This window comes from Xiphias gladius, chromosome 17 (assembly GCF_016859285.1).
Source record: "Xiphias gladius isolate SHS-SW01 ecotype Sanya breed wild chromosome 17, ASM1685928v1, whole genome shotgun sequence".
In the NCBI taxonomy this organism is placed as follows: Eukaryota; Metazoa; Chordata; class Actinopteri; order Istiophoriformes; family Xiphiidae; genus Xiphias; species Xiphias gladius.
In genome coordinates, this window is record NC_053416.1 from 9,430,126 (window position 1) to 9,444,677 (window position 14,552).

A 14,552-nucleotide genomic window follows, 5' to 3' on the forward strand; every position below is an offset into this window, starting at 1 on the left:
TTTTCTTTATACACTTATCAGTCGATTTTTAAAGAAAATACTTTTCAGACTTAATGATAATGACAATAACTGTTGGTTGCAACCTTATGATACTCCCCTTGCCTGAGGTTTTCTGACAGAAAAAATTAAACTAATTAAACCACGGTCAATTTAAATTACAAAGTTATGGTCTTAAAACTAGATTTGGACGCAGGAACACTGAGTGCTTCAACATGGTAATGACCTCTTTAGTTCAGAGACTTCCCATCATGAACATTTGCTATTAGGTGGTAATTAAACTATATTCAGGAGTAGCCTATTAATAATGCATTCGCCTCATAAATCATGGCATAGTTCTCGCCCTTGCATGATAGTACACTAGCTGCTTTTAACAATAAAAAGTACTGATCCTGACCCGGGTATTACGTGCTATTAGACTGAGACCCGATGTTGTGGTATCACCAATCAAGCGGTAATTCAAATTATTTGGGTAAAAATAGCTTGGAGTGAAGATGGGGCATGTGGGGCCCCTGGGGGACTGCGGTACCTGGGCAGTTGCCCACTCTGCCCGGCCGGTAATCCATCCTTGCTGAGGGTGACATGTTTTATTTGTGGGGAACAATACCACTGTGCTGTAGCTTGATTCAATTATCCTGTGTGTGTGTGTGTGTGTGTGTGTGTGTGTGTGTGTGTGTGTGTGTGTGTGTGTGTGTGTGTGTGTGTGAGTGTGTCTGGCTACCCTCAGTCTTGCGGCGCTGCGTTAATAAAACTGAGAATCGCGGCAGTACGTAAAGCACGTACACGCCACTCATTATCTGACGTACACCCTGCTCAGACGGCTGTGATTGGCCGAAACAATTCAACGGTTGGGATTACTCGATGTTGCCGGACGTGGGTGCAATCGGCCGTTCATTAGTGAATTCTCCTCCATCATCGTCGCCGCTACCGGGCCGACTTTTGTGCAGTATCCCGAACCTATTTAAAATAACCTATTTAATTTACAGAGACAGAGTCAACCGACATGTGACTATCCTTGTTCTGGACACACTGTCCGTGTAAGGGGAAGACAAAGAGAGGCGCTAACCTCATAACGGTCGCTGCTCATCTCCGCTCCTCCCGGTTATCTTTGCTCTGTTGCAGCTATGGCCGGCTCTCTGCTCCCGCTGTTCGCCGTCCTGATGTCAGCCTGGTCGGTTGTCGGTGACCCGGAGGGACCCGTTCATGTCGACGGAGCCCCGCCTTCTAAAATAGGTAAGGAAAGCAGTGTGCTAGATCGGCCAGCCGTCGAATTTTAGCTAACGTTAGCCCGCATTTAGAGGGTTAATGGCTAGTCTGACTGAGAGTTAAAAGGGTATACTACGTAGGTTTTACCAGTAAGATACATAATTAAAGACCAAATATACCATAAGACAAACACATACTATACATTTTTGACAGCTTCTCTGTTTGCACTGTACGAAATAATAGACCTGTAATTTTTAATTTCACAAACCAGAGCAGAAAAAGGGGGATTGCTGTTGAGTATTGAAACTTACGGATACAAAATTTTCCGTAAGTGTGATAAGATTGATTATCATACTTACGATTATTTGTTGTTATCTTTCCTGCTGTGGTCACGGAAACCAAACGAGACATTTTCCCATTTCAGAAAAGGGATCACGATAAATTCTGGTACGAAGGTACAAGATTGTAGCAAAACCGACCAAATTGTGGTACAGTCTTCAAGCATAAAAATCAAAAGTGTTAAAACACAAAACCAACTGGGACTAGAGCTGCAAGAAGTATTTTCATTGTCCTGTCCAAACCAACAGTCCATAGCCCAAAGATATAAAGTGTACAATGATAGACAACAAAGAGAAGCAGCAGGTCTCACATTTGAGAAGCTGAAGACAGAGGCTGTTTAGAGTTAAAAGCCACTCAACTCTGAAAACACTGACTCTTCATTTTATAATTTGTCTTTTGTATACAGATGTCCATGCTTTTAATTTGTCCAGCATACTTTGGTGCTGGCGCAGTGAGCGTGTGAGATGTACTACTGTGTGTAACTTTGTATTGTATTTTTTTGTCTGTCTGGTTTGCTTAGAGGTGTTCTGTCACAGTGCGTATGTTTTAATTGTGAACTGCCAAAGAACTACAGATGAAAAATTTCCTGTGGGGGAAAAAATTACTACCAGAATGAGCAGCTCCGCTCAGTTCCCACTAGAAAATAACCCAACACTCCATCGAAAAAGCCACTGTTTCTCACCTACATTCCTCTGTCCAGCTATAGATATGATGACTGACAGGAAACACTTAAAACTTTTTAAGCACTCAACTGTCATTCGTTTATTTCTTTCCCAATTAAGACGTACACATTACCTTTGTAGTTACACCATGTCTTAAAACACCCAGGTGCCAAAAAATGATAAACATTATTATGCGAATGTTTTAGGCACTAAAAGTAATGTGAGGATACTTTCAGAAACAATGCCATGACTGGTTTTTATTCATCAATTAACTTCATAAAAAAAAGTGCAGTAAATGGAAAGAAAAAACCTAAATCAAATCAATATTTGGTGTGACCAACAGCGCTAATACTTCTACACAGGTGGGTTGTTCTTGGAGAACTTGCCACAGTTCTTCTGTGTTTTTAGGCTGCCTCAATGTCTTCTGTCTCTTCAGTTAATCCCAGACCGACTCTCTGATGTTTAGATCAGGGCTCTGTGGGGGCCAGACCATCTGCTGCAGAACTTCTTGTCGCTGAATATAGATCTTTATGTCTCTGGCTGTATGTTTGGGGTCGTTGTCATGCTGCAGAATGAATCTGGGATGATCAGAGGCCTCCCTGCTGGTGCTGCATGACGGATAAGAATGTGAAGATCTAAAGTGTCTGAAACCTATGCACAGTACAGTCGATGAATTTGTATGATTGATGATCATTCGTTTTAAGACACATTTCACTTCCAAATCACACTCTGATTTCACACTTCTTCTTCAATCCCCTGTGCTCCAGCGGTGGTTGGGGCGGGGATAGGAGGCAGCGCCACGGCCCACTTCCTGCGGCAGCACTTTGGCCCTGAGGTACAGGTGGACGTGTTTGAAAAGGGTGAGGTCGGGGGTCGTCTCGCCACCGTAACTGTCAATCACAATGACTACGAGTCTGGAGGTTCTATCATCCACTCCCTCAACCTCCACATGCAGGAGTTTGTCAAACAGCTTGGTGGGTTAACACACACACACACACACACACACACACACACACACACACACACACACACACACACAAGGGTTAAAAGGCCAAGAGGACAATAAGTATGTAAGTGACTGCTTAGGATGTATTTAGTCACTGTCTGTTCTTTTCTAGTTTATTTTTGAGTTGTGGAAATTATGTACATTTTTGTAGAATATAGAGATCCTGTGTAACGGCAATGAAGATGCAGCTTGATCAGATTCATTTTGTGCTTCCAGTAGATGTAAGCTGGGCAGGAAGAGCAGTCATCAGTCAAGACAGGTCGGTGGTTTGAGTTTACTAAGCAGCACCATGTGTGTGAATCTCTAACTGGTAGACTTATCATTGTGGCTCTGCATCCAATATTCAGTGCCCTGCCAAAGTAATCAGACCATACAACTGTTTATATCTTGTTATGGTGCATTTTAGTATGATAGTAGTATACAGAAGGTTTCAGAGAACATAGAAGTTATTAATGTGAAATCACAGTTTGTGAACTATAAAGGGAGACATATTCATATTTTTGTTTGAATATTTTCTTTCCATTATTCCTTTGATTTCCATGGTAAAAATGAACAGGTACATTTTACCTGACAATTTTTAGAGACAAATTAATTAAAAACAAAAAAGTCAATATTAAATCACTCCCTGTATCCATGTTTGTGTTTTGTCCTTTGTGTTATCTTGTATGGGTCCCTCAAGGTTTGAAGTACCGTCGCAGCGTGGCGGGAAAGACGGCGGTGTTTAACGGCAAGGAGGTGATTCTGGAAGAGACAGACTGGTACCTGCTGGACCTGTTCCGGCTTTGGTGGCGCTATGGGATCAGCTTCATACGACTGCAGATGTGGGTTGAGGAAATTATGGAGAAATTCATGAGGTAAGCCAGATTTAGAAAGGCCCTGTTTGTGTTTTTGTCTCATGGTAGCTGCCTGGCATGCACATACCTTTTGTTTTAAATGTCTGGCATGTCTCGGTAGGAGGGTGGAGGTGCACCACTTTAATTTACATATACCTGCACCTCTTCCTAATGATATGTGTTTGGTCTACCTGGTATACTTCATATTATCTATTTCCTGTTTCTGGTGTCAGTTGTGTTACTTGATAGGGAATAACATGAAGCTGATCTAAGAAGGTATCCAAAGTGCTCTTCACCTTTTTAACGATGCCAAACAATTGTGCATTTCTGATCCAGCAAAGCCATTTCCTGTTTAAACCTTCTTGCTGCCATTGTTTTCACAAAGTGACTCATAGAGTGTAAAAACTTTCACTTCAGGTATAAAGGGAATGCACAACACGGCCTTCTAGTGTTGCAGTCAATGGGCAAAGCCTATACTGAGCTATTTATTGTTTCCTACGCCTTAGGCATTTGCAGCCGTAATCACTGCGAAACCTGAACTCAATGTGTGGCTTCATCCTCCAACAACAAAACAACACAGTATAAAATAACAAAATCGATGTCTTCGGTCAGCCGGTCCTTTTTCAGATATCAGTTGGTGCACAACCTCACACATGACTGTCAAATATGGCCAAATCTGGACTCAATTTCTGCTTAAAAGATGAACCAGGCCCTGATTTGCGCTTTACTCCTCCACATTCACCGTTCAACAACCCCTGTTTCCTCTCTCAGGAAATTATTTATCTCAGTATTGCTGTTTTGTTTTTTTTGTTTTTTTGCCTTCTCTCTAAATCAACAACAGTGAGCCTGTAAATCTCTCTCTCTCTCCATTTTTGTTATGCACAGATACTTGCTGAGAAATTTGTGATAATTTGTTCCAACTTTGAGATAGGAAAGGGAAAAAAGTTTCATATAGTGTGTACATTTATGAATCTGTCTACTGACTTAGTAATTGACTACTATAATTACTAATTAACCATTTATTTGTTGTCTGTGTTTACATGCATAATAAAGGATATACAAGTACCAGGCCCACGGTTATGCCTTCAGTTCGGTGGAGGAGCTGCTGGACTCTCTCGGGGGGAGTGGCTTCATCAACATGACCCGGAGGCCGCTCTCTGATTCATTGCTGGAACTGGGTGTGTCGCAGCGTTTCATTGATGAGGTCATCGCACCCGTCATGAGAGTCAACTACGGACAGAATGTCAGCATCCCTGCCTTCATAGGTTAGATGAGTGAAGAAATGAGCAGTGGTGTGTGACGAGCGGGAAAAAGACAGAGAGTGAGGAAAGAGAGCGAGAATTGGAAGGCTGTAGTACTGAAAGTAGGGCCAGTTATGAGCTGAACATCTACGTCCTTGCTGATGTAGGTCAGGAGAGAGGAAAACAAGAGGAAAGAAAAGAGATACAGAAGATGAGGAAGGGAGGAGTGGGGAGTTGAGAATAGAAGAGAGGAAAGCAAGGTGAGAGGAGGGGGTGGCCTGTGGGAACGAGAAAGCAGGAAAGTGTGTGGGTAGATGATAATTGGTTTATAGCACTTGGCGGTGTCTGTTTTGAGTGAGCGTTTGTTTTTTGTGTTTCAGGCGCTGTGTCTTTAGCTGGTGCCCAGAACAACCTGTGGGCGGTGGAAGGAGGCAACAAGCTGGTGTGTTCTGGCCTGCTGAAGGTAGCCAACGCTAACCTGCTGCAAGCACAAGTCAAGGCCATCTCCCCCGTCCAGTTAGGTACTTAACCAAGGTGTTGGATGAATGGGATCATGTCAACCTATTAGTTCATTTTAATTTAGTTTTATTTGGATTTATTTGTTTGTGTGTTATTGAGTGACAACAATAATACAGTCCACAGGGCTGTCCCTAAGAAGAATATTAGCCCTTTTACATGGCAGGAACAACCCGTAACGTGGGGATTCCTTCAACCCAAACTTGATGCTAGGTCCTTCCTTGTGGTTACCACAATATTTTACAAACATTTCGGATATACAGTACTGTGTTTTAGGCACTGAAAGTAATGTTAGGAGGCTTTAAAAAATAATGCCAGAATAGTTTTCATTTATCAATTAACTAGTGCAGTAAAAGAAAAAAACAAAATATAATCAGTAATTGGTGTGACCAAGCTTTGCCTTTAAAACAGCACCATTTCTCCTTGTTACCCTTGTTCACACTTGGTACACTGGGGCACATTTTTCAAGAGTTAAATGATGTGCTTATTGACTGTTTTATGTTGTTTTGTAAATCCCTTTTTCATTTAAACTATTTATTGATGGATTAATATTTCATTAGTAAATTTTATAATTCCTCTTTCTTTTGCCCATTAAAATATAATCTAATGAATTAATTTGTAATTTAGTCTATTTATTTATAGATTAATAAATTAACCTTTAAACAAATTTATTAATTTTTGTTGTACAACTTGTTATTAATTAATGGCATGCTATATTACTATTAACGTGACTCTTATGGTCCTGCATAAGCCAGTGACTGCTCAATTTGGCATCATTGGCAAGTGCTTTAGTCGCCATCCTATGGACCTGACTACTACTTCCCTCCGAGGCCTTGCTGTGGAACTGGCTACAAAGCCCCTGCAACCCACCTCAACTGGACGCACTTTTACATTCCAGCCTCGCTCCTCTTCCTCAGCTGCAAGGTTGGCGTATCGCAGCCTTTTTCATTTGTATGACTCATCCACTGCATGATCCGAGGGGACCGTCAGCTCAATGATGAAGACAGGTTGGCAGGAGTCGTACCAGAAGACCAGATCTCGGTGCAGGTTGGTTGTTGCAATTTTGGAAAGGAAATTGAGTCTATGGCCTAGGTCAGCACAAATTTCCCAGTCCCTGGCTGCATTCATCTGGCATGTGTCAGGAGGCCAGGGGTTAGCCCCTGGTTTCTCTCCTTCCCAGATGAAGGATGGTAGTTGTGGGACCATTGTCTGGGTGTTGAGAGGCATGGCGTTGGTGGTTACTCTCTTTCATCCAAGTTCAGCTTCCAAACAATTCAGTACTTGTTTGTGTTGTTGGTGCATCTGCCTTGTATTAGGCTTGTTTGCAGCCAACAAAGATGTGCTTTAGGGTTGCGCTGGAACTGCACACTGGGGACAGGCTGGATCCTCTCCCAGCCAAAGATTTAGGTTTGTGGGGGAGGGCAGGACATCACATGTGGCTCTGATGATGAACCTAAACCTGTTTGACTCCATGGCTTCACAGCTCACTACATGTGATTGTCGTCTTCTCAACGCCATCCTACGTCATTCAGCAGCCTTGTTTGGCTTGTGATATTGCTTGGCACACCTGGCTGCTTCTTCTTGGTCGAGCACCTCCTCCACCACCAGATGCCGGCATTCAGTTGGGGTAGTCTTTTACCATATAAGTTTCATTGCTCCCGGGCCGAAGCCCCTGCTGCCCTGTGTTCAGGATATAGTGGGACATCTACAGTATATCCTGGTATATTGACCCTGGTGGGTCAATTGGTGACATGTCATCCAGAATGGTGACTTGCTCATGCCTCCGGTTGTCAGAGTAGGTCTTCCTCAGGTGCTCCCCCGGTTCCCTTTCAGGTACTCTATGGCTCCTGCTCTTCTCCTTTAATCGACTGGAATGATGCAGTACATTTTTATCTAACTCATGTAGTATAGTGCTAACACTGATTTTGTATATTTGTCCTACAGGGGAGGCGCTCCAGTACCAGCTGAGCTTCAGCACAGCAGCAGGGATGGGATCAGAGCTGTATGACATTGTGGTATTGGCAACGCCGCTCCAGGCCAGTGTCGGGTCTGGAATCCAGTTCCAAGGTTTCATACCTCCATTTGACCAGCTCCCAGGCAACTATCAAAGCACAGTAGCAACCATTGTCCATGGTTACCTCAACACCTCTTTCTTTGGCTTTCCGGACCCTCGCCTGTTCCCTTTCGCCAACATCTTGACAACTGAGACAACTGACCTATTCTTCAACAGCGTGGCTAGTGTTTGTCCCGTCAACATCTCAGCGGGCTTCCGGCGTAAGCAGCCGCAAGAGGCTGGAGTCTATAAAGTATTCTCGCCACAGCCTCTGGACAAGTCTCAGCTCAAAACACTCTTCAGGTCAGCCACTTCCATCCTAATAAAGTATTCATGGTATTAATTAGGGCTGCAAATAACTATTATTTTCACTACTGCATAATTTGATTACCATTTTCTCTACTATTTGGTCCAACAATAGTGAAAAATGACTGTCATACATTCATATTCAAGAAGCTGGAACAAGTGAATTAATGGAATTTTTGTTTAGAAATTAACTTCATCAATTAATCAAGTATGAAAATTGTTGCTGATTAATTTTTTGTCAATCACTTGATCGATTAATCGAGTAATTGTTTCAGTTGTAGTATTGAACAACTAAAACAATTCTTCCAGATAAATGAGATAGAGCAGCAAAATGACAAAACGATTCTAAAGCCATGCTAACAGACATGAATGTGTAAACCAAATTTCATGGCAAACCAGCCAATAGTTCAAGACAGTTCACTAAAAAACAAAAATTACAACCTCATGCTGGCACTAGAGTTAAAGACAGGGGATCACTATATTCAGTAGGATTTATTCTCTGGGGACCATTAATTTCAGGAAAACATTTCACAGCAATCAATCTGATAGTTGTTGAGATATTTCTGTCTGGACCAAAGTGGTGGACCATCAGACAGCCAACAGCCATGCCACAGTTAAAATTGGTGACTACGCTCTATCATAATGATCCATCTTTGTTGTTCCTCTCAATTTTAGGTCGTACTACTCGGTGCAGGTGACAGAGTGGCAGCCCTACTCTCATTATGGCAGCAGCCAGGGTCTGCCGCCTGTGGAGCTCCACCCCAATCTCTACTACCTCAATGGTATTGAGTGGGCCAGCAGTGCCATGGAGATGAGCTCAGTGGCTGCCAAGAACATCGCCCTGCTGGCTTACCACCGCTGGAACAGACAGACGGATATGGTGGACCAGAGAGATCTGATGCACAGGATCAAGACTGAATTATGACCTCGTCACCTGAAAGCCAAGACGCACTTCAGTAAAGATACACTCCGAAGTGTTTGTGGAGGGAGGCAGAGAGATGGCCTCTGGGTAATTGTAGCTCGTATGGCATCATAAAAGTAGAGGTCTTCACAGTTCCACTCGGTTCTCACGAACTGAGACTCAACCTAGGACCCATGTCCAAATTCCAAATTCTACTCTGTCTGATCAGTTCAGGTAGGGTCTCGTTTCACTGCTACGAGTCTCGGGTCTTTGTGTCATTATGTCCAACACCCGAGTCGATCCGATTGGACCCAAGCGAACGTGGTATCAGTTCATTCACACTGCGGGAGAAAATCATGTGTTTTGAGGCGAGAAGGAGGATGAGAACTGTGAACTTCACAGTCATTTCACTGGTGATCATCACTGACCTCATGTCATATATCATTCAAACACTGTTCTGATTTTTTATTTGAAATGGAAATAACCAAAATCAGACAAGGATGCAATGCATCTTACAGCTTTGTTCCGAGCAGGGAACCAAGCTTATTGTAGGAAAATCCATAATATGTAAGATTTATGCTATTAAATGACAGGTTTCTGGAATTTGATTCACAGATATTAAACAGGTTAGGAAATTGTCTTTTGTCCACCAAAAAAAGTTTTGTACAGAAATATACAGAATGATTCATTGTTGGTGGAGGAGGTGGAAATTGGAATTTCAGTTATTTATATAAATTTGTCTTTGAAGCATGTAAACAAATTATTTTAATTTTTATGAATTTACATTCGTTCTTAGGACATTATTATCATTATATTGCTCCTCTTTTCTACCACCGCTTTGTAATGGATTGGAATAACTGCTGCCAGTGTTGGTGTTCTCTCGCTATTAGGATCTGTTCGGGTCAACCACATTTTCGGGTCTCTGTTTTCCACAGGTCCCTTTTGGATCAGGTCCAACATTTTGGACCCGTGAAGACCACTATCACAAAGCGGATGTGCACACATGCTACTTCTTAACTGAATATATCTCTTGCTGAATTTTGTTGATTCAGAAAATGTCCATATTAGAGTAGTCTCCAGTAGTAAAGTATATTTAGAGACACGTCCAAGTAATTTAATTACTTTTGTCAAATAAATCTAATACACCAAATCAGTGATAAATACGCTGTTAAAGGCAAACAGAAAAACTAGTTGGTATCAAATTTAAATCAAGACAAAATTCAATTTAATCGCACCACTAAAGACAACTGCTGTGCTGCGTTACTGTCCAAAGGCCTTTTTGGTTTTACTGATTGCTTCGTTCTCAACATGTCTCATACATCTGCCATGTCACGGCAGATGTATGAGACATGTTGCAGTATGCTTTTGGGATTGATTGCTAATACTAAAATGGGGTTTAATCCAAAAATTCAGCCGCAGGCAGCTTTTCTTTGCCAAGGAATTTGGAAACCAAGCAGCCATGGAAAACACCAGCTGATATTTATCACAGTAGAAAGTAAATGGACTGTAGAGAAATGGTTTTCTTGAATTGCTGATGTTCTGTATAAATAAATATTCCTGTGTGTCCAAGTCAAGAAAACACTTTGACGCTCATGGGTTCAAGATTAAGAGCATGAATGAGACACTTTTAAATGGCTGCTTTTTGTCTGCGCTTTAGCAGCTACGAGGCATGAGACAGATCAGTGCAGTCACTGAATTAACTTTACCTTGAGGCACATCAACCTTTGATGTCTAATCAAAAACAACTGCGGCACTGCTGTTACCTTCTACACTGTTAAGGACTGTTAATGGACCTGCTGTTGGCACTAAGGAGATCTCATTAACGTAATTTCAGTAGTAATTTTGTAAATTAATAAAGTCGATATTCAGTAACTCATGGTATTGGCCACTGGCGCTATGCTCTATTGCCCCTTTCATCAGACTCTTTCATTATCTCCCCTTCCTGCTGCTTTTGTTGCATTATCCAGTGGAAACTTTGGTTTTTTTTTTATTAGGGAGAATGGAACCAACAAGCTTTCACACTGGACCAAATAAAAGCAGAGGACAGGTCTGTTCGATCTGCTGGTGCAGATGATTTTTCCCTTTTCTTTCAAGCCCTAAACCCTCGTTGAAATCCTGCTTTTTTTTAATAAGCGCTGTTATCTTGGAAAATTAGAGTTTGACATTCAAATTCCAGAAATGGAAAACGCTAAAAAGGATGTGGTGATAAGAAACTACTGACTGTTGTTTATCTTCAAAAGACTTTGAGCAATGCCTTCTTTTATTAATTTTTAATTTATAACAGTGGATTTGAACTGAAGTGGAACTCTGTACTCCTCACTTAACTGTTGTGAACTGAAAAACCTTGTCACTCCAAAGGGCTTAAATTGATGGATAATGTGATGTGGCATGTGATGAGAAAACGCCGCAACCCTTTAGTCTGATGAATTGTTTCAAAACCCCATGATGGTACCAGAAATGATGGTGGTCAAGCTGAAATGAAGACCGTATATCTTTTGTTCTGAACAGCTGACTTTTCTGAACATCAAGGTTTTCACTTAGCAGCAGCTTCTGTATGTAAAGCAGTCAAATATTTGTGGCAGTGGTACCTGATGTGCTATGAGGTAGAACAAATAAATAGTACAAATATACACAAGGAACATAATGAAACCATCTTAATGGTGGACAAAACAATCCAAATTCAAGGTCCACTTACTAGCTGTTTTGTAACTTTCAGCTGTATCAGGCAGTCTTCATCATCAGAAGGAGTGTGCTCAGTTGTAATAAAGATGGATCTGTTAACAAGAAGCACTTTTAGGCATTCTCATCTGTGTTTTGGCTTAAAAGTTAAGTATGATGAAAACGGTGTGATACGGTTGAAAGCTCCCGAAAAACCTAGTAGGTACTGTAACACCTTTTAGTTGGGATTGTTTTGTCAAATTTCTATTTCCAAGGTTAGAATGAACTGTCATGCTCAATTTCGTGGATTTTTTACATAGCGAAGGAAAGTACAGGATGGAGTTTAATCTTAAAAAAATTAAAGACTATTAAACCCACTATTAAATCGCGTGTGAGAGCACCAATTCCAGAATATAAAAGTACTCCATTACAAGTAAAATTTTAATCATTTAAAATCCTACTTAAGTAAACGCACTATGAGCAAAATGTACTTCAAGTACCAAAGTAAATGTACTTGTTCTGCCGTAATGTCCCGTGTGACTGATATATTATTATATGTGACATTATTGGGTTCTTAATACTGATGCATCAACATGTAAGCAGCATTTAACTGTTGTAGCTGGAGCCAGTTTTGAAGACTTTACGTACAGTCAGGTAGTTTAGTCCACTGGTTCCTAACCTGGGACTCCAAAGGGTCACAAGATAAATCTGAGGTGTTGCGAGATGATTCATGGCAGAGGAGAGATGATAAAACAAAGTTCTTCTGCACAATTTATGTTCATCCTTTGGATTTTTCTGTAGTCTTTGATTTTTTTGTGAAATATTGGATAATTTGACCTCTTTGGACCTCACAGTTATTTAAAACAAAAACCATCTGGGAATGTCAGAGTTGAAATGTCTCTGAAGCTGAACCGCTAACCACATGGAGACATCTGAAACGTAACAAAGAGCCCCAACCGGGCAGCACTGAAACTACTGGATTAATTCATTATTTTCACGATTGATTAATCTGGAGATTATTTTCTTGATTAATCATTCAGTCTAGAAAATGTTGGAAAATTGTGAAAGATGTTACAAAAAAGATATTCAATTTACAGTGAAACCAAACAGAGAAAAGCAGCGAATCATCACAAATGAGAAGCTGGATCTATAAAACTTTTGGCATTTTTGCTTGAAAAATTACTTAAACAATGAATCGATTATAGAATTAGTTGCCAGTTATTTTTCTGTCAACCGACTAATCAATTAATGGACTAATTGTTGCAGCTCTATTAAAATCTTTACCTTCAAAGTAACTAGTAACTGCAGCTGTTAGACAAATGTGATGGAGTAAAAACTGCAATATTTCTCTCTGAAATATAGTGAAGGAGAAGTATAAAGCAGAATTAAAGTGCAGTACTTCTATAAATTAACAGGAGTACAGTATTTTTTTGAAACTACAGATTCCCAGAGTTTGCATGTTCATTCTTGACATTAGAAATAGTAGTTTGACAAATAATCTTTATTCAAGATCGACTTATTAGCCTTTTGCAGGGCTTTCAGCTGCATTTCTGTCAATTATTTTGTCAAACAGATTCTGCGTAACTGTTCAGATCTAACCACTGGTGCTCTACAAACAGCTTTCTGCTTAAGTACAGCATGTTGTAAAACATTTCATGATGAATGTAATAATGCAGCTGTTTATACTGAATGATGTGCATTATTCTGAAAATAAAACAACTGGATGGTTTGCCATGAATTTTGTTTTTTTTAGAAGTGTACTAGAAAAATCCACTCGTCAGCCTCTGATTTACCCCTGACATTAGGATTTTATTTCCTGCCAACTAATAATTGCACAGAGGAAAATTTACGGGTTGAAAAACTACCTCTGAGTTCTGAACAATTTTTTTTTTCTTTAGTTTTTTATTGGCAGCCATGGAATTTAGAGAGAGAGATATACAGATATTCTACACATTTTAGCCCTGTTTTGAAGATTATATGTCCAAAAAAAAAACAAACCAAACACACTATTCGATGAACCGTCTCTATCCTGTTATCATTTGAGGAAGCCTCCGGTTTTAGCCCTAAACGAGTGACATCTTTCTTGCATGTCGCCAGCAGAACTGCCATAAGAGTTCTGTCTTCAGTTTGTCACATGTGAGATATTGCGTAAGTACAGAACATCGAATCTAAAAGGGACTGATTTTCATAATACCTCTTCTAAAGTCTGGTGTGTACTCTTCCAGTAAGTGGTCAAAACAGGGCAGGAACACAATATATGGTAATGATTTGCTTTGTTTGTCTGACATTGCCTCCAACTATCAGAATCAGTAGTTCTGCGTCGCTTCTGCAGAGAAGTGATGGAGAAAACTCTTCCCACAGATTTCTCTCCAAATTAGGGAACTTGTAGTCTTCCACTGTATTTGACAAACCTCATATCACTCTTCCACAGGGAGAACTCTATTGCTTTATCTTTAATATAAAGTGCCGCCTCTGATTTTCTATTGAAAAATCAGTTGTACATTCTAGATATATTTTTAGTATTACATTCAGTTATAAGCATTCATCAAGATTGTCACTGTACCTTCTTCTGTGTCTTCCTGACTGTTTTAAAATAGCGTTGCATTTTGAAGAATCTGTAGAAATCTTGCTGTCCTAAATTATATTTTTCCCTCACAGTCCTAAAACTCTTAAGTGCTCCTTTATGTATCAAAAGTACATTAAGCAGTAATACATGTGCTCACCCGTATACTGAATCTTTTGCCCATCAGATTAGGGGAAAATTCACTATCTAATTTTATTTTCTTGCTTCATTTCATTCTGCTGGAGTTAAGTCATTTGAAGTGTAATTGTAT

General features: G+C 40.5%; 1 protein-coding gene across 1 annotated transcript; it reads left to right on the forward strand.

The window, feature by feature from the left end:
- The first annotated feature begins 866 nt into the window (after positions 1-866).
- Positions 867-13,435, forward strand: LOC120802841 (prenylcysteine oxidase-like). The gene is made up of 7 exons (XM_040151011.1): positions 867-1,230; positions 2,972-3,178; positions 3,890-4,064; positions 5,097-5,308; positions 5,665-5,805; positions 7,745-8,156; positions 8,835-13,435. Exons 1-7 carry the CDS (start codon positions 1,122-1,124, stop codon positions 9,082-9,084), a joined length of 1,506 nt encoding a protein of 501 aa, XP_040006945.1. The 5' UTR covers positions 867-1,121; the 3' UTR covers positions 9,085-13,435.
- The last annotated feature ends 1,117 nt before the right edge of the window (positions 13,436-14,552 follow it).

Excerpts from the sequence above, each read along its gene's own strand:
- LOC120802841 (XM_040151011.1), top strand. The coding sequence starts at position 1,122 with ATGGCCGGCTCTCTGCTCCCGCTGTTCGCCGTCCTGATGTCAGCCTGG. Across the intron at positions 4,065-5,096 it reads ATTATGGAGAAATTCATGAG|GATATACAAGTACCAGGCCC; the intron begins GTAAGCCAGATT and ends TGCATAATAAAG. Across the intron at positions 5,309-5,664 it reads CAGCATCCCTGCCTTCATAG|GCGCTGTGTCTTTAGCTGGT; the intron begins GTTAGATGAGTG and ends TTTGTGTTTCAG.